We start from the raw sequence: 27,150 nt of genomic DNA on the forward strand, positions 1-27,150 counted from the left end.
AACAGGTGTTTACATGCATGGATATCTGACTAGACATTTTACTAGTTTTATTTCATTTACTTGATTTGATAAAATATAATAGTAACAGTAATGTTGTGAATGTGATAGCAAAGCTGATTTCTCAGCAGCTTTTACTGTATTAGCATATACATTTTCTCCCTGCATATATATATATATATTAGCCACCTCAGATTTCTACACATACAGTTCTAAAAATGTACTGTGTTGAAATTGTGGTGATATTCCATTTGACAGCTGAAAATTATATACGGTTGAATGACTAAACACAGAACATCACATAATTGCTTCTTTAGTACCACTATCTCTGATTCTCGTGTGTGGTCTTCTAATAAATTACAGCACTCCATTTTTTGGCCTGTGTGTTTGAACATTTCTTAGAAATGCAAGTGGTGTCCATTCCATGGTGTGTTTATCACAGTGACATTTAAGTGTGACATATGTAAGTGTGCATGGAAGCAGAACATGTGTGCGTCAGAACATGTGTGAGAGGTCTTGGTGTGTGTCATACATGTATGGGAAATGTTCCTGTGGGCGGAAAGGCTCTGAGTAGAGAGAGAGAGAGAGAGGCATAACATGATCTGATTCTATTCACTATGAAGTCATGAGAGACTGATATGCTCCTTCCTGTCCAGAAATAGATTATTGTAAACTCCCCAAAAGAGAAAGAAAATGAATGACTGTCATAATGGGGAAATTATCCTTCACCCTTGTCCAAATTTTACTGTATGCTGGAGAATTAAGATTTCCCTTCACTGGAAGGAAATCTTAGATAGACCATTCTTTAAAAAACAACCTTATACTATTATCCTCCATCAAACTTTACAGTTGACACAATTCAGTCAGACAGGTAAACATCCGTGGTTCGTTGCTCCAATAGGTTTCCACTGCTCCAGTGTCCAGTGGCAGCATGCTTTACACCACTCCTACTGTACTTCATGATCTGAAGCTAGCATGCTGCTGCTTGGCCATGGAAATACATTCCACAAGTCTCCCACTGCACAGATATTGTAATGCCAGGCGAACTTTGGAACTCCTCAGCTATGAAATCAGCAGAGCTTTGGTGACCTTTACAGATAATTGCGCCCTGGTTTCCGTTTTGTGACTTCAAATGGTCTTTCACTTCATGTCTAATTGCAGTCATTCCTAAACTCTTCCATTTTATAATAATGCCACTCACAGTTTATTGTGGAATATCTTGCAGAGATCAAATTTCACACACACACACACACACACACACACAAAGTTGGTCAGCATTGTCAGGCATCGCAAAATGTTAATTCTGGACCCTGATCTGAGAGATGTAGAATCTTGGTATGATATATCTCGATCTTTTTTTGGCACACTCGCACCCAAGCAACAATGCTCTGTGTTCTTCACAGTGTAGACAGATAAGCAATTTAGGAAGATGTTTAAGATAAGACTGACTGACTGGGAATCACTCCAAAGCAAGACTTCCTCTACAGGAAATGTACCTGTCTGAGACAGGCAGACAGATGTTTTGAACATACGTCAAACATCACGTGCATCTTTTCAGCTGTCTTCAGCTTGTTTCCTTTCAAGTCACTCATGGTGATTACAGTTAGATCACTGTTTAGACTGCCTATTGAGTGGAAACTGCTGGTCTAAATCCTGTGTTGAGACTAACACAAAAAGCCAAAGTCTTTAGTAAAACAGGGGCATCTTTATCATATAGTCTAAATAGACCACAGATATGCAAGTATGTAGCTGTAAAATAGGGTTTACTAGTCTACTGTGAACGTCATTACAGTATTTACCAGTCCCTTATGTCACATTTGACAAAAGCATTGTAAATAGAGTTACAACTCAAGGTCAGTTTCTTTCTTCTTCTTTTTTTTTTTTGCATTCTAGTATATTGTGTTGTTTAAAGGAAATTGCACAGATCTGTCCCAAGAAACTATTCTGGCCCTAACATTTTCTTCTTTGACACTGAAATATAAATATAAGGAATGTTTGTCAAGGCAGGATAGGAACGTTTGTCCAAAACAATACGTTACATGTCCTTAAAGGAGACTAATCATCAAAGATGCAAAAACTCATATCAGTTTCTGAAAGGAAGGAAGGAGCGGTCAGGATAAGCATTCACCATTTGGAATTTGTTATAGGCACTTTTTCAGTGAAGTTGTCAGGGTCTGTGTTTACAGCGAAACAACAATTTACTCCTTATACAGTTGGTACTAACAAGGTTTTGGCCAGTCTGTTTTTCTGAAAGTTGGAAAAACCCTTCAAGTCGGAAAGTTATTGTGGCCATATGTAGTTTGCATTCTTGTGCATTTTAAAAGAGAGATTCAAGGTCTGAAGTTTATAAGGCTGGTGTAGATAGATAGATAGATAGATAGATAGATAGATAGATAGATTAAATAACCTTAAATAATTCATACACTACATGGTTTAGTACATAGTGAATGAATATCTAATTTATAAGAGCACAGTATTTAATTTTAATGTCATTTGGGACGCAGCAACAGTTGTTTAGATCACACAAATACCACCCACCCAATAAGAAAATTAAATCTCTGTATTAAGTTTCATCTTGTACTTCTTCCTGCCTATAATGCTTCTTTTGTTTGTCTATGTGTGCTCTTTAAAACATAAACTACTTTTTCCAAGACTCCACAGCTGAATATGGAAAGGGCACGGGCGAGTGGAAGATTGTGATATTTAAAGGGGGAAAAAAATGCTTTGAGCTGAATAACAAGAAAAGTCTCTTTCAGTACGGAGGCATGAGGAAATGAAGATGGCATTTAGAATTATTATGGACTTGTGAGAAAACTTCCATAGGCCTACTAATACATTTGATCACAAAATAATAATAATGCTTGTTTCTTGCAGCCTGAATGAATTCATAGTCTTCATTTTCAATCCATTGTAACTGTAAAGAGTAAAGGCATGGACTAGAATAACACACAATGAGAGCAAACAATCGTGTCAACGGATCGCTCCAGCAAGACACATACTGGATACAGGAGCTCTACTGCATCCTCTCTCACACAGACACACGGAAGTCTATGAACGGAGATGCAGGATGCACAATTTATTTACATGAAACACAGATCCATTTTTAGAGAATATGCATTTTACCCACATCCAAAAAAAGACAGGCAAGAAGAACTCTGCCTCTTTTCCACCAACGTCAAACTATTATAAGAGCCAAGAAATTATGTGATGATACGCATTGTATTACGGTTCCTGCTAAAATAAGCTATATACAGTATCCGGTATACGTGTCATTTATTCAACATAGTGACACAGTTAATGTACTAACCTTCTGTCACTCATGTTCACTAAAGTATATAAAAAAATGTTTCCCATTAAGTCACAACTCATACCAATAATGGTATCCCATCCATATGCATAGTGCCAGTACAATTACATACATAAAATTAGACAAGACAGTGTATTTACTTTGAACCACTGGATGATTCTTTAAGGTTCATTTGAAAAATACTCCTTTACATAAATCTAAATCATCAACCTATTGCAGTTGTATTATTTCATTTAATAAAAATTAACATTTAAGACTGTTTTATTAAGCCAGTAAATAATAATTTAACATCCACAGTTCCTCTGGCCAAAAATACATCTCTCAACTTAAATATTGCTAACAAATGGACCTGTCATTATCTTACAAATTAATTTCACGTTTATTTCCTGTTGACCTCACATGTCAAGGCCGGACAGCAGAAGGTCACAAGGGACCCAGTGGGAGATATGAACTGTGTCCAGACATCTGTGAGGTTGTTTTTACAAAACATCATTCATGAGCACATACATCAAACTGTGTACTATACAAAGAGTGGAAAAAGTGCTAAAGCAAGATGCTGACAGATTGTGGAAACAACTAAAAAAAAATTTCTAAACAGTACTTTTGTATGGAATACATTTTATTTTCTTGTGCTGAGTTTGCACCCACAACACTGAGGTGCAGAATCAAAGTTGCATTAAAGGGCATCTTATTTTCAATTTGGCTTTATGTTTAGTCCCTGTATATAACTAACAGCACAAAGCATTTCAACCATGTGATTGATATAACAACGTAAATCCTGTTGTGTATTAAAACTATGAATCACCAGTAAAAAGCTGACTTACATATAACAGAATGTCAAACTGAACAGAAATATGACTATACATGTACGTCAGAAATACAAACAGGGAGTGTTTGTCTGCGATTCCTTCCCTTCTATGTTTTCATTTTTGTTTAACAAAAGGAAAAATGTCTTCTGGAATGAGTGCCTTATAACTTTAGCAGCCTTGGCCCTTATTATATGACTCAACAGAACAATAAAACCCTTTTTCCTGATCCTGTACAGTGCACGGAAAAAGTCCACTGAACTGACATCTCAAGTCATACTCACAAGGACCTTCATATCCTATGGTTTGCTAAGGAATGTATTTCCTCTCTCTCCCACCCTCCCTAAGGAGTTTTACTTTTACGGCAGAAGACGAAAGGTCTCAGATATGGTGAACAAGCAAACACATCTTGTAAAGCTCTGTCAAGAACCTACAATTCAATCTGGACTGTACTGTAAAATATTTTAAATGAAAAATAAAAAAATAAAGCCATCCTACTTTTTTTTTTGTACTTTAGGCTCAGTGTGTAATTAGTTCAATATGAGCTTAATACACTTGGAGAATATAAATATGCACATTAATACAAAATATATTTTTTTTCAAAATATTTACTATATGTGTATGTATTTATATAAACATAATAAATATACACAGTACACATACATATATTATGTAACTGAAAACGATTAATCGTGATACTTAAAAACTAATGATATTTCAAGTTCAATACACTTACTTTAGAACACTTTAGAATAAGGTTCCATTAGTTAATGTTAGTTATCATATTAATTAACATGAACAAACAGTGAACAATACATTTATTACTGTATTTATTAATTTTTGTTAATATTAGTTAATGAAAATACCAACCTGTCCTCCAACTAATACGCTTGTATAGGTCGTTTGTCCAAATCCCTGAAATACGACCCATCAGAGCGTATATTACAATTGCACCCCTATCGGCAAAGGGTCGTTTTCATATTAATGTTTTGTACTCTTTTATTTGCCCTCTGGTTTGCATTTCGTGTAGCTCAGTAGATTATTGCGTTATACCTTGATATGTAATCATGCTATCGTGGGTTCGATCCCAGGGAACAGATGTGCATGAAAATGTATATGCTCAAGAAATCATAATTTAGCATAAATGAGGGTTAGGTTTAGGAGTGGGGTTAGGTGTGGTCATTTGAACGAAAAAGCCACCTAGTAAAATATGTGGGAAATACTGTTAGATCGTTGTAAAACGCCCACACATTGCATTTAAATAAACGTGCGTTTTGATTGGTAATGATGTTATACGTCAATTCATGACGACAGACGCAACGCGATACTGTCATTATTTTTACGCCCGCTAGAGGGCACTTAACTTTAAAACGTGAATATAGGTCGTAATAAGGTGCTTGCACAAACGACCTGTATGGTCGTTTTTTGTTGGAGGACAGGCTCAAAAATACAGTTATTCATTGTAAGTTCATGCTAATTCACAGTGCACAGATTCTGATTGGCTGACGAACGTTCTGAGGTGTGCAATTATTTTCAGGGAAACACATGGTGAACGTACTTCTTGGCAGCTTACTTGACTGCATTACAGTTCGATATCACTTCACATTGTCAACTGTAATAACAGTCACACAGTTTGCACAAAAAGGTGTTGTCATCTCTGCACTGACGATTTTATCAGTTAGCCTATATAGTGTAGCAGCTTAAAGGGTTAGTTCGTCGAAAAATCTAAATTATGTCATTAATAACTCACCCTCATGTCGTTCCAAACCCATAAGACCTCAGATTATCTTCAGAACACAGTTTAAGATATTTTAGATTTAATCTGAGAGCTCTCAGTCCCTCCATTGAAACGGTATACTGTCCATGTCCAGAAAGGTAATAAAAACATCATCAAGGTAGTCCATCTGACATCAGAGGGTCAGTTAGAATTTTTTGAAGCATCGAAAATACATTTTGGTCCAAAAATAGCAAAAACTACAACTTTATTCATCATTGTTTTCTCTTCTGTGTCTGTTGTGAGAGAGTTTAAAACACATCAGTTTGTGATATCCGGTTCGTGAACGATCATTCAATGTAACCGCATCTTTTTGAACCAGTTCACCAAAATGAACTGAATCGTTTTAAATGGTTTGCGTCTCCAATACACATTAATCCACAAATGACTTAAGCTGTTAACTCTTTAAATGTGGCTGACATTAAAACAATCCAATATCCCATTTCTGTCAGACGCGTCCAATTCGAGAACCGAGGAGCTGATGATATTGCGCATGTGTGATTCAGCATGAAGCAAACCGACACACAAAGCATCTGAACCGAACTGATTCTTTTGATGATTGATTCTGAACTGATTCTGTGATAATTTTATAAGCCCAGGTAAACCGAAGGCTTGAATGAAGGGCAATCATCGCCAATGACGCCATTACGTAGAGCACAAAAGAACCGGTGAACCATTTTCTTCAAACGGTTTATTGAATCGAACTGTCCGAAAGAACTAATAGTGATCCGAGAACCGATGAGTCAATCTTTTGTTCATTATCTGGCTCGGCTCGGTGTTCATCTTCAGTTCTCTCTTCACAGCAGTTCAGTCAGTGTACTGTTTGAGTAAATGAATTACTCCGGGAAAAAGTAACATTGAAAAAGTTAACAGCTTAAGTCATTTGTGGATTAATGCGTATTGGAGACGCGAACCAATATTTCAGTTCAATTCAGTTCGATTTGGTGAACTGGTTCAAAAAGATCCGGTTACATCGAATGATTCGTTCGCGAACCGGATATCACAAATTGATTTGTTTTGAACTCTCACAACAGACACGGAAGAAAAGACAATGATGAATAAAGTTGTAGTTTTTGCTATTTTTGGACCAAAATGTATTTTCGATGCTTCAAAAAATTCTAACTGACCCTCTGATGTCACATGGACTACTTTGATTATGTTTTTCTTACCTTTCTGGACATGGACAGTGTCCAGAAACAGGTGCACACAATTTCAATGAAGGGACTGAGAGCTCTCGGACTAAATCCAAAATATCTTAAACTGTGTTCCGAAGATAAACGGAGGTCTCACGGGGTTTGGAACGACATGAGGGTAAGTTATTAATGACAAAATTTTGATTTTTCAATGAACTAACCCTTTAAAGGCTACACATGACATTTTTACCACTAGCAAGGTAATAACAGACGCTTCAGCAGAAGAATGTTTTGAGACGCACAGAGGTAAGTTAGCCTAATTCACACAAGCTCTCTCTCTCTCTCTCTCTCTCTCTCTCTCTCTGTGTGTGTGTGTGTGTGTCTCTTCGCTCTTGCTCTCTTTCTAATAACTTAATTTATAACTGCATTAGAATGCTATCAACGGCTCAAGCCTCCATTACCAACTTTATAATGACGTTATGGAGCTAGGAAAAGAGGCATTTGATGAGACGCGGAATAAATAATCTTACTCACAATAGCGATTTTCTATGCAGTTATTAATGAAGTTAATAACTGCATAGAAAATAATTATTTATAGAAAAATTTATAGAAAAATAATGCACACCCGAGGTGTAAGGGCCACTCCGCGTTTTTCTAATAATTCAACGGCCTGTTGTCAATTTTTCCTTAACAAGCTTAACAAGTACAATTTTTGATCTGAATAATGGATTAGTCAATGTTGAAATTAACATTAACTAAGATAAATAAATGCTGTAGAAGGATTGTTCTTGCTTACATCATGTTAACTAAAGTAGTTAACTAACATTAACTAATGGAACCCTATTCTAATGTGTTACCTACTTATTGTATATCTTTATAGAAAAAAAATGTTTGTTTGGAAGTGTTGTACAAGCAAATACCAATATAATTTATCACCTGTCCATTGAAATATGTAACCCTGGACCACAAAACCAGTCTTAAGTCGATGGGGTATATTTGTCGTAATAGTCACGGATCGTAATAGGCGAAGATTCAAGTGCAGGCAGATGAGGAGTCTTTATTTATAAATACCAAAATAAACAAAAACACACTGAACCAGAGCAACATTTCATGCTTACAATGAGACATAAACTGAGCACAGAGCAGACAGACATCAAAGGCACGAACCGGCACATATGTGAGACAAACAAGCCCGGAACAGAAAACACAGGGAGCTTATAAAGAAGAGGCAATCAGGTAAACAGCTGGGACAAATTAAATCAGAGAATAAGGTAACAAGAGAACAGGTGAGTGGAGTTTAGGGGAATGGAGTCCAGAAGAAAGAGAGAAACATAGGTGGAGCAACTAAAACAATAATGAGGTAACAAGATGGGCGGGGTCAGACAATAGACAGGAGAGAGCACATGGCACCAAACAAACACAACATAAGACATGTGTTCAAAGAAAGACAGTGTCATATGGTGGCCATCCTGGGCCCACCAGCTGAAGACTGTGACAGTAATAGCCATAAAAAAAAGTGAAATTATTGATTTTTCGCTCATGCCAAAAATCATTGGGATATTAAGTAAAGATCATGTTCCATGAAGATATTTTGTAAATTTACAATATTAAATATATCAAAACTTAATTTTTGATTAGTAATATGCATTGCTAAGAACTCAATTTGGACAAAATTAAAGGTGATCATTTAAATTTTTCTGCATGGTCTGACTCCAGATTTTCAAATTGTTGTATCTCTGCCAAATATTGTCGGTTCTTAAGAAACCATACATCAATGGAAAACTTATTTATTCAACGTTCAGATTTTATATAAATCTCAATTTCGAAAAAAAAAATGACACTTAAGACTGGTTTTGTGGTCCATGATCACATATTGGATTTGATTTATTTCATGCTGTAAGATTAGAACAAAAAATAGTGTATTTCTTTAAGAATTTCCACTAATTCTATGTTTTGCATTGTGGATAAATGGCAGTGTATTCAAATTCATCACAGTAGAATAGAAGAGATAAAGATGCTGAGATAGGCTAGGACAAAGTCCTTTTAAGCAAGTCGTGCCACTCGGACGCCATCTTGGCAATTCCTCCGGGCAGCTATTTCAGGCTAACAAGACCAGCTCCTATCTACAGTAAATGAATGGGCATAGAGTCAGAACTGCACTTTCACTGGTCACCGGGACATAAAAACTGCATGTATAGAAACAGCAGTAAAATATAATAAAAATTGCTGAAAAATGTTGATGACTTTGCCCCAAAATAAGATTTAAAACGCCTTTTCCCCACAGGTTATACTTTTACTACGCATGCGTGTTCCTGAACTATGCGCATACGTCAGTGGAACCAGACGATAGGCTTAAATGTTTCCCGGCTTGACTGTTAAAAGCAGATGATTGGCTTTCCAGCGGGAGGGGCGGGACATGTGCATCCAACCGCCATCTTGGCCGTTACGGGTTTTCCTTATGTACAGTAGTTGTATTGAGGATTGAGGAAGTGGCATGTATCTAATAAATTGTCTCTGGCTAGGATGAAACTTACCCTTGCACCCTTCTCAGGAAAACACTGACACCCACCACTGCAGTCTCTCCCCCCACATGGTCCACCACTCTTCTTCACTCCCTGAGAAAGAGAGATAAAAAGACAATGGTAAGATGGCACAGTTGGGTTATGTGCTTATTCGGTGCCAACAGATGTTATGCCGTGTGAAATGATGAAGTGCATTTGATTTATAGCATATTTAGCATTGTACATAACAGACAAGAATGCTGAAAGTTGTTATGTAGGGCTAGAGGCTCTCACAATGCTTTCAGTTTTTCTAATGTGGCAGCTTGATGTGAATCCCCATCATGTTCCAGACACTCTCATGACTCATGGTCAAACCATGCCACTCAGCAAGCCATCCTTCATTTTTTGTCTTCCTTTTTTTATGCAGGGCATTTAGAAGATCATTTTCAAAAATACTTATGAGAATGTAATGAGGTTTTATAAGGCCAAACTACTCAACTACCTACAATCGCATTCAAATATCCATCAACCACTTACAGTATCTTGCATTTTTATTTTGGAAGAAAATAAGTGATTGATGGTTTGTTTTTATTAAAACTAACAGATTTTCTTTCTGTTATGTATAAATCACATTAATCACATTATTTTTGATACTTATGTATAGGTTTTATTGCCTAACCCAATACCACACTATGTCAATATTTATATAAATGTACAATATTTTTAACTAAAATCTAAACAGTGAACATTAGTGTCATTGAAGAACATGCAAGGGATGCTATATGAGATGAATGTGTTATTTCAAATATCTACAGTACTGTGCAAAATGTGTGCCCATTATTATAAAAAAAAAGGCAGTTATTTGTTTTTGCTGTAGTGTGTAAACAGGAAATAACAGTTGTTTCCAAACATTCATTCTGCCATGAATTGTAATAATCCAGTGAGATTTGTATATGCACAAGGAGTGCTCCACATTTAAGTGCTCCACATTTAAAACATGACTTAGCTGGACTATATAGCTTGAACTTATTGCTGACTAAAGCATTTTGTTGTAAAGAAAAGTTAATTTATAACTTGTGACATGCATTAACTGCAAGAATTCAGTTTAGAGGGTCTGCAAATGAACACTACTGAACTAATGAATACATTACTTATTTAAAAAAAAAAAAAATGTGACGGGGGACCTTATTTATCAGAGGGTCTCCATCTATGATGGCTGCATGTCTGCTCACACCTACACACTGATCCCAAAGATTGCTGAAACAGTCCTGTGTGTCTATGAAACATTTAAGTTCAAGCCAAAACTGTCTGCTTTTTTCCTTGCTGTGAGACAAAGTGATTCAGAGACATTTTGTCTTGTTCGTCTGATATGAGAAGCTTTGGAAGCAACAAAGGCCACATTGAGCCTCCTGCCTCAAGTCACAAAGAATTCTTTTAAATGAGACCTCAGACGGATTCATGATCCCCTAACAGACGAAAATAAAGTTGGATTTCCTTCCTTTCAAATATTCATACTGCAGAGCCCAGATTTATAATCAAATTAAACATTTAAATACTCAATATTTCTCAAAAATATAAAATATTAAGAAGACTTCATATCAAACAAATGGTGGCTTTACTTGTATTAATGGTCTTCTCTGAGCACTGTAAGTCTTGAAACAATGCATGCAGATGACTCCATAGGGAAGCATTGTTTTCTGGGAGGTGGGAAAGATGTAGAACTAAACAGTAGCACAAACGTCGTGGCAGCCTAAACAATGAGTGTAAGACTGGCCAGTTTCAGCTTATTGCTAAATAGTTGATGATTACAGCAGATGATGAGAGGAGTATTGTGTTCTATCCTGTTCCACCCCACGCTTTCCCCACAAAAAATGACCTTTTCCACTGCTACCTGGAAAAAACATTTCCCAACAAGCCTGAGACAAAGATCATCTGATTAACATTTGTCCACTCCGCACACAGGCCCGTGAAAAAGGTCTGGAGTATGCACTCTGACTTGTGTTTTTATGCATGGAGGTTCGAGGTTTTCCAAATCAAACCACTAGAGGACAAAGGGTAATGAGTAACAACTCTAAATTATGACAGAAAAGACTTGCTCACAGTAGCTCAGTTTCCTTTCATCCGGTCATGCAATGCCAATACTATGACAGGAGCTGAGAGTTATTTCTACATTGTGGTTGGATCGTGAACTGCTATCATCTTTTATTCACCCTCATGCCATTCTAAACCTGTATGTTTTTCCTCTGTTGGAGCACATAAGAAGATATTTTGAATAATGTTTGGTTACAAAACACTGGACCCCTTTTGGCTTACTTTATATGCATCAAAAAACAATTACAAAAATAAATAAATAAAAAATATATAAAAAATAAAACACAAATCATACAATACAGTCTTCAGGCTCACATGATCTTTCAGAAATCAGTCTAAAATGCTGATTTGCTGCTCAATAATCATTTATTATTTTTATCAATGTTGAAAAAAAGTTGTACTGCTTAATATTTTTGTAGAAACACAAAGTAAACACTTTACTTTTAAACTAAATAAAATAAATAATCCACAATTAAATCCCTTTACAATTGAAAGTGTGATAAAAAGTGAACAATAAATACATTTATTTCCCAAAAAGTGGGGAAAAAAGTGACATTCTAATGTTTAAATGTACTTTGGGCAAAACTCAAGCCCACATGTTAGAAAGCACACAGTCAGAGTGTGCAGTCTGTTCATTTCTCACAGGAAGGTCAGGAGTCTGTTTCTTAAGCCTTTGGCTATGAATAAAAAAGAAAAGAAAAACAATACCAGACAAAAACAGATTTGTAACTGCAGATTTTTTACAGACACAGATTTGTTACTGCACAGGTCAGACATGTCCCAGACGACACTGGCCACAAAAGCAATAATGAAACTAAACAACAAAGGCATAGATAAATGAGGACAGAACTGGCAATTGTCTAACTATGAAGCTCAAAGCCACATTCATAGAAAACAGTGCAGAGAAATCATGCACACACTTGGTTCAAAAAGCCACATTCATAAAAAACAGTGCAGAGAAATCATGCACACACTTGGTTCAAAATTAGTCAAAACCCAACCACCGGCCACTTCACCTTTAAGTCTCTCTTTATATTCTGTAGAAATGCCTATTTCAAACAAACCATACAGAACTCAGCTGCAGTGTGAAAACATGTTATGTGCTTGTACATGTTATGTAGAGTTTTTTAATTGCCAGACATATTTATGGTACATATTTCAAAGGCATCTTGTTGTTATGTAGTAGGAAGTTGAATGTTCAATAGGCTCCATTCATTCAAAGACATTTTAAGCCTCCTTAAATAAAAGACAGAGAGAAGTCTATGCTCCATTCCAGAGCCCTGACTTCAGCCTGAAACTATCTGCATTCATCTGCAATGATCTTTCAACAATTATGCCCAAATTACATATAATCAAAGTCTCTCAGACTTTATCTGTTAATAGCTGAATTTTAACACATGCAGCAAATAACGACGTAACAAATAACCCTGTGTTCCTTTTTATTAAATGTTGCTATAGAGAGATTCTGAAGTACATACAACAATTTAGCACACTGTATAAAGAATATTTATTATGAGATTATTAGTTTAAAAATAATTAATCAAGTGTGAAATGAACAGTGTTTTCTGACAATTGGATGTTAATTGCAATTAATTGAACGTATTATAGTTAAAGCTTATATTAAGTGTTATTAGGTGAACAGTAGAAGAGCACAATAATAACAATTAAGCACACTATTTCAAAAGGGTGGTAATTTGACAGTACGTAGAAACCCTTGTTTAGTCTATAAATTCTCTATGCCTAGATTTTATGAAGTTCCTTTAGTGTCAGAGAGATTAATGTGTCTTATAAACAGAAAAGAGTAAGATAACAGTGATCTGTGTCCTTTTCCTCCTTGAGACACAACCGTCCTCTCCTCCAAGCTCCATATGGCCTTGTTTTGACTACAGAGTGAGTGTTCACTGCTCCTTCTTCAAACATTTTGATAAATGGTAACTATTACTTTTGCATTATGCTGTATATCAACTGGCATAACATAAACTTTAATAAGTGCCCCTTCAAGACACTTTTTTTGAAAGCATCATTTTAAATTAATATCAGTTGTGTGGTTAAAGTGCAAGCGGTTCCACTGGGTGGTCCAAACAATGAGACATGATTTGGTTTGATGTGTCTTGTTGGACATCACCATTTGTGGTGTTTACTAGACACCCTGATGATATTGTTAAGACTTAAGCACAATCTGTTTACATAACTGTGTGGCCACATGGCAGGAATGCAATATTACGATAAAGAGTAAGAAACATCCATTTATGGATGTCAGTATTTGCCTGTATACACAACGATAACATGACTCATACTGTTCATAATTAACCAGTCATATCTCTCTGTGGTTAACCACAAAACCATAATTTCCACAAGCATTTCCACACTGTTGTCCAGCCTTAGCCAAACCACTGAACAGGTGTCTGGTACGCACAAGGATCCAGATGATTCAGGCCCTTTCCTCTGGTCAGTGAAATTGGCTTGAAGACTGATCAAAAACACAAGGAAATAAACAAATACAATATGTTCTTGATTTATACTGATTCAGTCATGGTAGTTAATATATCATGGATGAATGAAGGCTGCAAGGGACCACTGATCTATATATGTCTGGATCGCTCATCGCGTTCAAAACTGCCAACTGGCAGTGAACCCACCAGAAGTGTTCAATCCGCCATTTTACTAATCCCCACCAGCAGAGAGCACTGAGTCACATGCATACCGCTGACCTACTCTAAAATTAAAACCTGATTTGGATTATTTTTTATGTTTTATGTAAATAATTTTTTATTTCAGGTGTTTTCTGTCATGTTTAGGGTCTTTTTGGGCAGGATAAGCGATATATTCAAACTGATTAGGTGGGTTTGTCTGCTTCGCACTGACGACACAAGTAACTGATTCATGACAAAATATAGTCAATTTCTTTATGAACATATTGTTTGCATGTAAAATGTTAATAATTAATTTAACCACCGTTTAAATCATTACCTGCTTCAAAATGAATGCTGTTAATGAAATAATTGTTGATTTGCACTTAGCGCAGAATTACGAATATAAACACTAACAAAATGTAAAAAATTATCGCAAAACGGTTCTTTCTGACAGTTCGATTCAATAAACCGGTTGAAAAAAAAAAAAACGGTTCACCGGTTCTTTTTCGCTCAACGTAATGGCGTCATTTGCAATGATTGCCCTTGATTCAAGCCTTCGGTTTACCTGTGCTCATGACACTTGCACAGAATCAGTTCAGAATCAGTCACCAAAAGAATCAGTTCAGTTCAGACGCCCTATGTGTCAGTCTGCTTTACGCTGAATCACGCATACGCAGTATCATCAGCTCCTCGGTTCACGAATCGTCTGACAGAAACGGTTCTTGACTCATGAATGAGTCAATCTTTCATTCGTTATCTGGCTCGGCTCGGTGTTCATCTTCAGTTCTCTCTTCACAGCAGTTCAGTCAGTGTACTGTTTGAGTGCATGAATTACTCTGGGATATTGGTTTGTTTTAACTCAGAGGGAGCATCAGCCAAGTTAAAAAAAGTTAACAGCTTAAGTAATTTGTGGATTAATGCTTATTGGAGACGCAATCCATTTAAAACGATTCAGTTCGATTTGGTGAACTGGTTCAAGATGAACCGGTTAAATCAAATGATTCATGCTCACAACAGACCCAGAAGAGAAGACAATGCTCAATAAAGTCGTAGTTTTTGTTATTTTTGGACCAAAATGTATTTTTGATGCTTCAACAAATTCGAACTGACCCTCTGATGTCGCATGGACTACTTTGATGATGTTTTTCTTACCTTTCTGGACATGGACAGTATACACTACATACAGCTTCAATGGAGGGACAGAAAGCTCTCGGACTAAATCTAAAATATCTTAAACTGTGTTCAGAAGATGAACGGAGGTCTTATGTGTTTGAAACGATGTGAGTCATTAATGACATAATTTTCATGTTTGGGTGAACTTACCCTTTAAGCAGCGAGTTAATGTAAGTAAGTCAAAGCATGGGGAACACACTCCAGATTTTTTTTTTTTTTGGGAACCATTAGCCAAAATTCTAACCAAAACAATAATTACAAATAAAACACAAAAATTCCTTTCCTCTGCAAACATTGCAAAATACTGTAGGGGTTGCAGTTTGAAAAAAATATGGTAATGGCTGTTCCCAGATGACAGCCTCGTAAAGGGGAATTGGGACATCCTTTCTGTTAACAAATCTAGGTTGGAAGCAGCCAGAACCGAACGCTTAGTTGTTTTTCATTTTCCCTCAGACATTTAAAGTGCAATTTGTTCTTTTTCAGTATGTGCAATGTTTTACACATCAAGCTCCCATTAAGAAAAAGTCACCAAGAATAGCATTATCGGTTTCTTTGGACATTATATTCTTGAAATAATGTATAAATATCCAGTTCCATGGGTATGTTTTTTATTTCAAGTAGCAAGGTATACAGTATAACAAAGGTATTGCCAAATGATACCATCACTGTACCATGGCATCACCACTGTACTTTTTTTTGGTCATTTTCTGTCTATTAGAAATCATATGAATTATAGAGTATTTCCACTAATGTAGCAAAATTATAAAAAAATTAGAACAACAGTTTTAAGTGTGTGACAGAATGTGTCCTGCTATTTGGATTTCCTAGCATCCCTGTAAAAACATATCCCTGTAAAATCACTACATTGCAAAATCCATTTGAACTAAAGCTACTGAAAATTACTGTAAAGGTAAAATATTACATATTAAATATTTAAAAATTTTTTAATGGCTAATGGGAAAATTTAACAGCTGTTGTGTTCATAAGGTCTCAAAATGATGGAAGACATTGAAATGGAATCTCAGTTTATAGACATAAAACAACACTGAGGTGAGGTATAAACACAATCTTTCACATGCAAAGCTGTGGATGATGATGAGGGCTTATGTTTGATGTCTGAGCATATATGAAGCCACTTCTGGCTTTAAACTCTGTCAGATGTGAATTGGAGCTGTACCCCGTCATTGATTGAAGGGAAATGTTTTGTAACTGAATACAACTTTTTACCAGTCAGCTGTCTGCTTGAACAGTGACCCTAAAGAATCTCAGATCACTTTAAAGCTTTCTGAGCACTGACTTTTTACCCTCTGTTGACCTTTCACCTTAACTGTGCTCTCATCTCGACTTGAGATACAGATTAGAAAGATGATAAAAGACAAGAGCTACTGTTATGAGTTTGTGGGCAAAAGTCTTAAAATCTTGATCGTTTTCAGGATTTTTTTTTTACTCAGATTTTTACTTTGCATACAGTATTTTCTTTAATGCACATTTATATTTAAATGACCGTCACATTGCGCCAGGTGTATGATAGGTCCCAATGAGTTTAAACGGGAAAGACTGGACATTGCGTTTGTTTCATATAGATTACTTTAACAGAGAATATTTATTTTGGATGTGACTTAGTTCATTTAAAATTAGAAATTTCAAGCTTTCTATTGGGCATATATTTCTCATGTCTTTGAGGCAAGTATTCGCTGAGATTCAGGATGTTTTATTTATGTTTGTAAAGAGAGGTGACAGAGACCGATATGGCAGAGAGCGCACCCTGTTTATTTTCTATATTTTACAAAAGCACAATGTTTTGTTGTTATTATGACTATAAACAATTTATTGTAGATCCTTTGCCGTTTTAAACGATATCATCACTGCACTGAGGACCCAAAAGACCCAAAGTGGCCATGTTCAGGGGAAGCCTGACGGACTGAGCTAGACATACCACCTGCCAATTAAATGACTTTATAATGAGTTGCTATGAGAGAGGAATGTGACCTGTATGTATGTGTGTGTGTGTGTGTGTGTGTGTGTGTGTTTGAGTGTGACCCTCACACAGGTCAGTGGGAGCTCAGAAGGACTGAGCGGTTTGACATTTCTGAGGGAGTGCATGCAGCAGCTGGGCTGTAAAGTTCAAGAATTCACCACAGCCTCCTGCTGATTCACAAATGTTCTTGTGTAACAAAATGGATGAGGCTGTGTAATAGGTATTGACCACACAAACAAATTATCATGACTGGACCTGCGTGCTTGTGTTTATAATAAAGTGCATATGATGTGAGGTTAGTCTGCGTGCACCAGTGTTGGCCACTCAAGATGCAAAGATTTATTATTATTACTATTTATTTTTTTATCAATTGCTTCAATCAAGGAAGGTACCACTAAGGGCAATGTGCAGAACAAATATGTCATATAGGCTACACAAAATAATAATGGAGAACATGTCTGTAGAGTCTACAGAGTTATATCTTTATGACTAGCACAGTCAAGTTCAATTATGCAGCTACTCACAGCCTTTTGTGGAACTGCAAGTTGTAATGTACACAAGTGGTGGCCAAAATTATTAGAGCACTAGTAATTTCACCAACTAACATTGTTTTTAAGTCAGTTATTTCTATCTTTTGCTGTAGTGTGACAGTACGAAATATCAGTTTACATTTCCAAACATTCATTTTGCCATTAATTGTAATAACCCAGTGAGATTTTTGTTTGCACAAGGAGTCTGACAACAGCCACCTTCCCATCTAGCCAGGGACAAAGACAGGGAGCTAAGGATGCTTGGAAGTATAGACTGCCCCTACCACTGTGCTCTGAGTAAGCATAAACCATAAGGGGAAAAAAAGAGTATAAAGGAGAGGATCAGAGTCAGTCAAAGTGCATTCATGTTTATGTGGGTGTGTGTGCTCATGTGTTATGTCTACAATGACTGATTGCATTGATGTAATTATTCTTCACAAAAAACCCAGTCCATGCCAGGTACCTAATATCCACATAACACAAACTCAAAACGAAACTGCATATACAGGCACACGCAAATGGAGATAATATTTTTTTTATGAATTTAATGGAACAGGACCATCATCTCAAAACCAGACAAAGGAAATCAAAAGGGAAAAAGCAACTGTTTGCTTACCTACATTCTTCATAATATCTTATTTTGCTTTTAGCAGAAGAAAGCAGCTCATGTAGGTTTGGAAGAACTTGAAGGTAACAGAATTTTGACAAAATGACACCTCCCTCTGCCCTGTATCTTGCTCTCTCATTGGCTGTAGGTCTTCGCCGATTAATGTTCAGTAAGAACTCAATGCACACAAAAGGATTTTGAAGCGCCGACAGGTCTATATATTTAGCATGTCAAATATTGAACTGGCGTCAGTGATAATCGTTCTTCGATAACTCCTACTGTGATGGGGACCAATTTGCCTCAGATTTTGAGCATTTATCAGCGAATTCGCAAAACCTTTACATTCCTAAAGTTTACATTGATTCACCTCACACTCGTAACTTTAGCGGTGTCTGTATAATACTGCGCTGATCCCCTGCTCATCTGTTATCTAGCAAACTCCGGACTGTGCCAGCTTCAGCCGAGTATTCAGGCAGAATTATTCCTTGTTTGTTATTCATTTTTGAAGTCATTATCCGTGCCATTCGGAATAAGGTATTCGGCTTCAGACACACCCCTATATACATATTTTAATTTTACATGCAACATAAATAAGGTCATAGAAAGTAACAGCTACAAGAAATATTGTAATCTTAAAATTCACGTCGTACTTGCAAACTCTTTGTAAGCATCAGGGCATGCTCGAGTAGTCGATTGTTTCCAACAGCAACTAGTGGTTGAAGTAGTCGATCACTTAACTACTCGACTAGTCTATGCAAGCCCTAATATATATATATGTATTGCATGCTTTTGCTGTATGAAAGAGCAACATGAACATTGTTCATAATTTGTGTTCCACAGAAGAAGTGAGTGAACAATTCCATTAACAGAGTCTCTGTGTATGTATGTGTGAAAGAGAGTAGCAAGCAATAACTTTATAATTCATAGACTGAGGGGTATAACGGCTGGACTCTGTCATCTGACAAAAGTGAATAAGTGCTGAAAAAAAAATGCCAGCAGATGGAAACTATGGACATTCCTTTGGCCCTCTCATGTGAACAGCTGTGGGTCCGTACACAGGAAATGCAAGTTTTAAGACTTAGCTCCTAAGGGAAGTTTCTGGTAACCCAGTTTCATCCAAAATGAACTGAAGAGGAGCTGCTAATGGATTCATTTAGTAGAGAATACAAGAAAACCTTTGGAAAGAAACCAAACGGTCACTCAGCTCATGTCGTATATGGAAGAGTGAACATGTAAAAGAAATCAAACAATTCGTGAAAATAACATATTGTGGTTAAACTTGTTTAGTTTAGCTTAATATGCAGTGGCAAGTAAATGTAAGACATTATTAGTTAAATTTACCCCAAAAGTGTTGCTAAAGTGATGCTATCGATCACAATAAACACTCCACCTATGTTGCTGCAGTGAGAGGACTGTATCCTTTGAAGATATTGCCCTTGTTTAGAAATATTAGAAAAAATGGTTTCCAGATGTGTTATATCCATTCATTCCCTAGCAGGAAAATGCATGAGAAACAGAAAAACAAAACAAAAAAAACACCTATAGTGAGATTAGCAGAGAAAATGGAAAACTGATTTGTTTTTGTTCCGGTTGTTGTACGGAGTGACAATTAGAACCACTCTGGAGTATAAATTCCATAGGAATCCTTCAAAGAATTACAGATGGATTAAAGAAGGGTTGATAGAGACAGATTGACAGAGCGCTGGGGGAATGAAATGGGAAAAGGGGAAGGGTAGTGTGGACAGGACTGGGATATCACAGGAAGATACAAATTAGAAAAGCTGCCAAGCTTTAGGACTCTGAAAACTTACAGATTGTGGAAGAATTGTTAATTTGCCAGCAGTATAAATGTCTGCTCACAGACATGATCTGTACTTATGTATGATTACATTTTGTTTTATTTTATTTATGTTATGAGCCCCATGTGAAGCCATCATAAAGCATAGACTGTAAAATTTTCTTGATCAAGTCAATTGCTAAATTAAAAATGCAATGTATCATGTAATATCACATGACCTCACTGTATATAGTATGCAGTAATGACAATGCTTGCTACTGAACACAGCCTTAGTCTTAGCCAGACATAATACTGAACAGTGAACATTGGGATAGTTCACCCAAAAAATACCCCAAGGGGCATCCAAGATGCAGGTGACTTTGTTTCTTCAGTAGAACACAAACAACGATTTTTTTACTCAAACTGTTGTAGTCTGTCAGTCATATAATGGAAGAGAATGTGAATCATAGCTTTGAGAGTGAAAAAAGCAACAAAGTCACCTGCATCTTGGATGTACTGGGGGTATAATCAAGCTTCTGCACTATTCATAGACACTTAGAACTTGAATGATTCATATTTAAATTGAATTTTTGCACCTTAAAATTCTAAGAAGCTAGTCCATAACGTGTTTTGATTTAAGTGTACTGACTTACTTTTATGTATCCATCCAATATTCCAAATTCTGTGACATTCGGCATTATACAGTAAATACATTTTTTATGTCTGGATTATCCAATTCCATAAATGTTTTCCGCATTGTGGCCCTATGAACCAATTTCTTTGTACTTTTGAATGTATCCAGGCAATTCAGAAATGATATGTCCAATGATTGCTGCTAAACATTTAATGCTGTATTGCATTTGAAAAGAACAAGATACCTACACTACACAAATCTAACTGATAGTGTTAACAAACATGATATATTTGCTAAACCAACGATGACATTATATATTGCTTATACAAATCTTTGAGCTCTTTTTGTGACTCATGTTTCATAGGTTGCCCAAACTATTCCACATCAAAAGTGCAATGCTGTACCAGGTGAGCTACCGAGCAACTTTACTATGTCAGAAAAGACATATACATGGATCTGATTATGTGATGTAAATGTCAAAATGTATTACTTTACAAATCATGCACTATGGTACAAATATTTAAAAGAGGTCATAACATATGTGTATTGTGCAAGAAACCATGTGAAAATAAGTCTAAAAAATGTAGATAGAACCATGTTTTTGTAATTAGCCTGTGTTAAATAAAACACCTACACAATAGATGCTTTTTGCTGTGCTGAGTGTGTGGTTTAGATACACAATTCAGAAACGATTCTTGATGTTTTAAATATGCTCTATTCCACGTGTTGCAGATCAGACACTTTTGAGGTTCCACGCTGTTGCCAATTCCGAAGATAAATTTTTTTGGGGACATTAATAAGACTCTTAAGAGGAGACATGTAACATGCCTCTCTAAAGACAAGCAACATGATCAGCTTTGCACAGGCAAAATAGAAAGAGAGAGAGAGAGAGAGAGAGAGAGAGAGAGAGAGAGAGAGAGAGAGAGAGAGAGAGAGAGAGAGAGAGAGAGAGAGAGACTTCAGATAAATCACAAATGAAGACAGAGGAGCAAGCAGGCTATAAAAGGAAATGAGAGAACAGCAATGGACATCCGGACTATTTAGCATTGTGAAGTCTCCACATGCCTTTGTCTAAACTCCTTGGGTGCAAGGAATGAGTAAGATGTCCTCAGGTCTATTATACAGCACACTGAAGATGAGGGGTTTGTGACAAACATGAAGTATTCTGGTTATATAACTGCTGCAATCAGGAACTTGCTGAAATTAGTTCAAATATCTTACCTTAAAAAGGAATGTCTGTGTCTATGACACATTCAAAAAGCAGTTCACATCAACCATTTAAAGGCACAGTTCACCCAAAACAAAAACTCCGTTATTCAACCATGTGTGAATCTAAGCAGGCATGCTGTTATATTTCTGTTGAATGCAGAGTAATTATTTTGAAGAATGTTCATGCAGCTTTTTTACTTTTGATTTCTTATTTCTTGAGCAACAAATTAGCATAAACATTATGATGATTTCTAAAGGATAATGTGACACTGAGGACTGGAGTAATGATGCTGAAAATTCAGCTTATTCATTAGAGGGAATATTACATTAAATATCTAATATCTATAAATATCTATAAATACCTTTAAGGTAAAATGAAAAATGTAGAGCCTTGGGTCAGCAATTATAAATAAATGACCAGTCAACATGAAAAGAGGGAAAGGACATGTGTGAAGAAGATAAACACAACAAGGAATCCAAGTTCAAATCAATCAAAAGTCGAAAAAGTCACAGAGAGCTATTGTAAAACTGAACAACTAGAACATCAACAGACAGGCATTTATCAATGAAACGAGTGTGTCGACTTTAGAAACAAGTATGTCATTTTTCAGAGCTGCCCACATCTCCTTTCACAGTAATCTTTAATATAGATAAAGTCCCACATACATGGAATAATGAGACGGATGTAAATAAGTCCTGATAAACTGTGGTTGGACTCTCAACGTCACATCGAATGACCGAATTGTGATTTCGCTTAGAAAGACCAATCCACTTCGAGTGTAAACTAAATGAGCCAATGCACATTGGAACGCAATTATTGCATCCAGCTTCCACTGATCACAGCGTGAGCATAAGTAGGCACATCATTCTTCTCCTGACTACTCTACTTGGAAAAGAAGACTGAATGTGTTCAGCGCACTCTTTGAGAGCTCTTCGTGTTGGCGGTATGGTGCTTCAGTGGTTTTGGATTCCTATGTCGAGTGGTTTGCAAACATCAGGCTTCACTACCCCCTGTTTGTGTTGTGGGCGGCCATCTCCCCAATGCACCTCAGCACACTAAAAGAGCTTTTCCCTAAAAGAGCATTCACAGGTTCATCTTTTTAAGGAAGACGTTGTTTGGCAAACTCAACTTTACGTCTTTGTAAAGACAATGTGGGTCTTACTATAGACAACATATCACTCAAGCATTTCTGGATGCAGTTGTTCCATGGTGCTGAGTGATGGTCATGATCGCTGCCTCACATGCCTAGTCATTTAGCATGCTGAGGTGGCGTTTGTGGTCTGAGGGTAACAGTGGTGGCAAACCCTCCAGGGAACCAATCCTTAGGGGACCAGCGTTTCTCTCGCACTCTGCAACCAGTTGAACTGCCAATGGAGCGTACTGCGTACCATGTCCCAAACCCTCGAGGTTGGATGATTGTTTCTTTGGGGTAGTCCTTGCCTTTCTTTCAGGAGGTTCATGAGGAGCTCACCAGGTCATGGACGTCACCTTTACGATTTACAGATTCATCCTCCCTAATCGCCCTCGACGGTGGTGCAGCTAGGGGGTATATGGGGTCTCCGCGGTGAAGTGGTCGGTTGGAATGCAGTTGTGTCCTAGTACCAAGTTGTGCCTCCCCTCCCAGGTCTGTAGGTACTCATCTGGCCAGTGATGTTTATACAGCCTGCAGAGAAGCTGTCCTCACCTTACACACCACGTCGTTACTGCGGGTTCTTCAGGCTAAAGCACTGAGGGAGCTGCACAAGGGTGGTAATGATCCAAAAGTTCTAAAAGAGCTCCAAACCGCAACTGATCAGACTGAGGTGGTCTGACCTTCCACCTGGCAGCTGCTGCCTCCACCCATCCACATTGCCCCAGCGTGCTCATCGCCGAGGGCAGCCCCCTGTGTCACATCCACAGCAGCCTCAAGCAAGCTGCACCGTAGAGCCAGGTTTAGGCAGGCTTTCCCACCCCTCCAGGCCCCAGTGAACCTGGCGATGTGTGGAAGAGCAAGAGGCATTGGGACGGGTGATCAACACCGAACCACATTCATCCTCCTCTCTCATCAGCGGGCAGCAGCGAGTGGTTCAAAGGGCTGTCAAAGGCCCTACTCACACACCCTCTGCCAAACCGTGGAACCAGGTAAGTGTTGCACTGCACACTCAGACCCTTTTTCGGGTCCCAGCATTCCACCTCGCTGCCCCTACTCTGTCCAGATGGTGGGCCTGCTGTTCCAGATTGTGTGGTGTCTGGGTGTGGTGTGTGCAAAGATTGCAGTCCTACTGGTAAAGGATGTGATAGAGCCAGTCCAGTATACAGGTTACCTTTCAAGACATTGATGCAGGAACACATCTTTGGATGCATCGCCCCCTGAGATTGGTTTGCAGCGATCATATCGGTATGAAGTCCTGCCCTCTGGGCTGTCCCTGTCGCCTGTGTCTTCGCGAAAGTTGTAGAGGCAGCCCTTGTTCCCCTGATAGAACAGGCAATTCCAATTCTCAACTACCTTTTCCACTTGCTCATACTAACTCAGTCTCAGGATCAGTTGTGTGAATATGGGGACTTGGTGCTCCTGCACCTCAGCCAGTTGAGCCTTCGGGTTCAAGTGTTCAAGTGCAGGTCACGGTCCCAATGAAACCTTTTTAGAGGCCCCGGGGCATATGGCAGATGCAGTGGCAGTCACAACACTGGAGCTGCTTCATATGAGACCACTTCAACAATGGCTCCATGGCCAAGTCCAGAGGTGGGCATGGCAGTGAGGATCTCAGCGGGTTTGACCCCCACTGTGGAGTCCGAAGCATCTGAGGTCACTTTGTGCCATTCACATTCCTGGTTAGTACAACCGGGCAGCTGGTTCTCACGTCAAATGGGTAGCAGCACTGAAAGGCCCCAGCTTTGGGTCAGCTTTCTAAAACCGCAGAGTCTATATCATAGACCCTGTCAAGCTCCTCCATCCCCTCCACAGCCAGACGTGGCCAGGACCTCACTCGATGAATCAGTGAGAACCGGTAGAGGGCCACTCTACCGCCACTGGCTCGGCTCCTCAGGCCACTGGCTCGGCTCCTCAGGGAAAACTTGAATATGTGCTGCACCTGCTGCCTACTTAAGGCAACGCTGTGATCAGTGGCAGCTGGATGCAGTTATTGCATGCCAATGTGCATTGGCTCGATTAGTTTACACTCAAAGTGGATTGGTCTCTCTAAGTGAGATCCCAATTCGTCGGTCATCTGACGTGACATCTCCCTTCCTTCCTTCAGGGAATGAGGGTTAAAATACATAACCCAAACGTTATCTATGGAATAAGATGTAAGTGTCCTTTCAGTGCCACAGACCTCATTTCTCTCGTATTTTTCACCCTAAAGCTGAGTTTTTTTTAACATCTTTAAAATTTGGAACAGTAAGGGGATTTTTAAAGTGCTAGTGGGCACAATGGATCAGGAAGACCAGTCCGCAGCAGTTACTTTGTTTCCTTTCCAAAAACTACATTGCTTTTATGAGTACAATATGTAGCAAACTATGCTCAGTGAAATGCCACCTGTGTTACACCAGCATGTGATCACATGAATGATGCCAAAGTTTACCTTAGAGCTATTCAAGTTAACTAATGCAGTAAGGGGATTTTATGAACCATTAACAGACACCCATCAGTGCAGAAATTGAAAAAATATTAAATACTAAAATATTACATAATGAAAATACGAAATGAAATATGAATATGATATTCACTGTAACTGCATACTTTCTAGAGTAATATTGCTAAACTAATGTGTCTAGATGCTACTTTGTATGATATCCCAAAACAAAGTAAAATTAAGCTATTTAACTACTACTGTTGCAGGTATTTGGTTCAAGTTATAAGGTTTTGAGGCCCTCTGCATCATATTGAGTCAACCAATACCCCTTACTTGTGGAAAATCACTGTAACACACAGCCATTAGTGTGTTATTGCTTCATTCTCAGTAGCTAGTTAATTACATTTAAATTTCAAGTGTTTACTTGGAACTACACTACACAGGCAAGTGCTGTAGAAACACTGAGTCACTGAGGCAGGAACATTTAGATTGTCAAAAGTCCATATTCTCTGCTCAATGTGACAAGCTCATAGCATTACACTAAAACAAGGATGTTTTCTCATGAGATGTTTAAGCATTCTGGATGGGCACACATGCACAGAAAAGTCACAAGCAAAGAGGATATAGTAAATATTTAGGCTCTATGAGGGAATTAATCATCCAGTATTTGAAGAGTTTAACAATCAATTGAGATCATTTGTGTTTCAACACACTCGTTTCCAGGCAATGTCATAATGTTGCAATCAGAGATTACAAGACATTTGCCATTCTGATAAAACAGGAAGATGATAATAAGACGGAAATGAAAAAGTGGTAATAAAAATAATACTAACATTTTTAAGACAGCTGCACTTTTAAAAGTGATGTAATAAGGGCATTTCAGAATTGACCTCTGCTTTATGATTTAACTTTGGTTACTTTAATTAACCGTTTGTGATCCATGAAAGACAGGAAAGAGTTTAAAAGTTTGCTTATTCATTCATTCATTCAGATTATGTACATACAATATATTTAAATATGAACTTGATGTTGTTTTCTGACACTTAATTTAAATAAAGTGAAGATTTAAATGCAAATAAAAACTTAAATGCAAATAAAACCATAAAATGTAATTTAATGTTAAGAAACAATCATAAAAGTGAACTCTAAGTAAATAAAGTAAAAAATAAAGTAGACTTGAAGAACTCTACAATTGCACACCTTGTTGAAAAAAAAAAAAAAACAGCATTAGGTTAGCACTTGAACAGCTTAAACCAGCTCATGACCAGCTGAAACCAGCAGCCATGCTTCAAAACATACCTAACCAGCAAATGCTTCAATGTAATTTAGCAGTTTTTTTCTCTCACAAGATTTTATTTTAGTGAAGTGTTACTTTCACTAGTTTAGTTTTACTTTACTACATTTCCAGTGGCAAGTAATCTCTGGCAAGTAATTTCCGAACTGAAGAC

General features: G+C 37.5%; 1 protein-coding gene across 1 annotated transcript in view; it reads right to left on the reverse strand.

The window, feature by feature from the left end:
* The window catches only part of LOC127965232 (collagen alpha-2(IV) chain), an 81,501-nt gene that overhangs the window by 44,014 nt on the left and 10,337 nt on the right, over positions 1-27,150 (reverse strand). Inside the window, exon 4 of the mRNA XM_052565924.1 lies at positions 9,552-9,632. Within this exon, the coding sequence (XP_052421884.1) occupies positions 9,552-9,632 (81 nt within the window). The remainder of the gene's footprint in view (positions 1-9,551; positions 9,633-27,150) is intronic.

Source organism: Carassius gibelio, chromosome B9 (genome assembly GCF_023724105.1).
Source record: "Carassius gibelio isolate Cgi1373 ecotype wild population from Czech Republic chromosome B9, carGib1.2-hapl.c, whole genome shotgun sequence".
NCBI lineage: Eukaryota > Metazoa > Chordata > Actinopteri > Cypriniformes > Cyprinidae > Carassius > Carassius gibelio.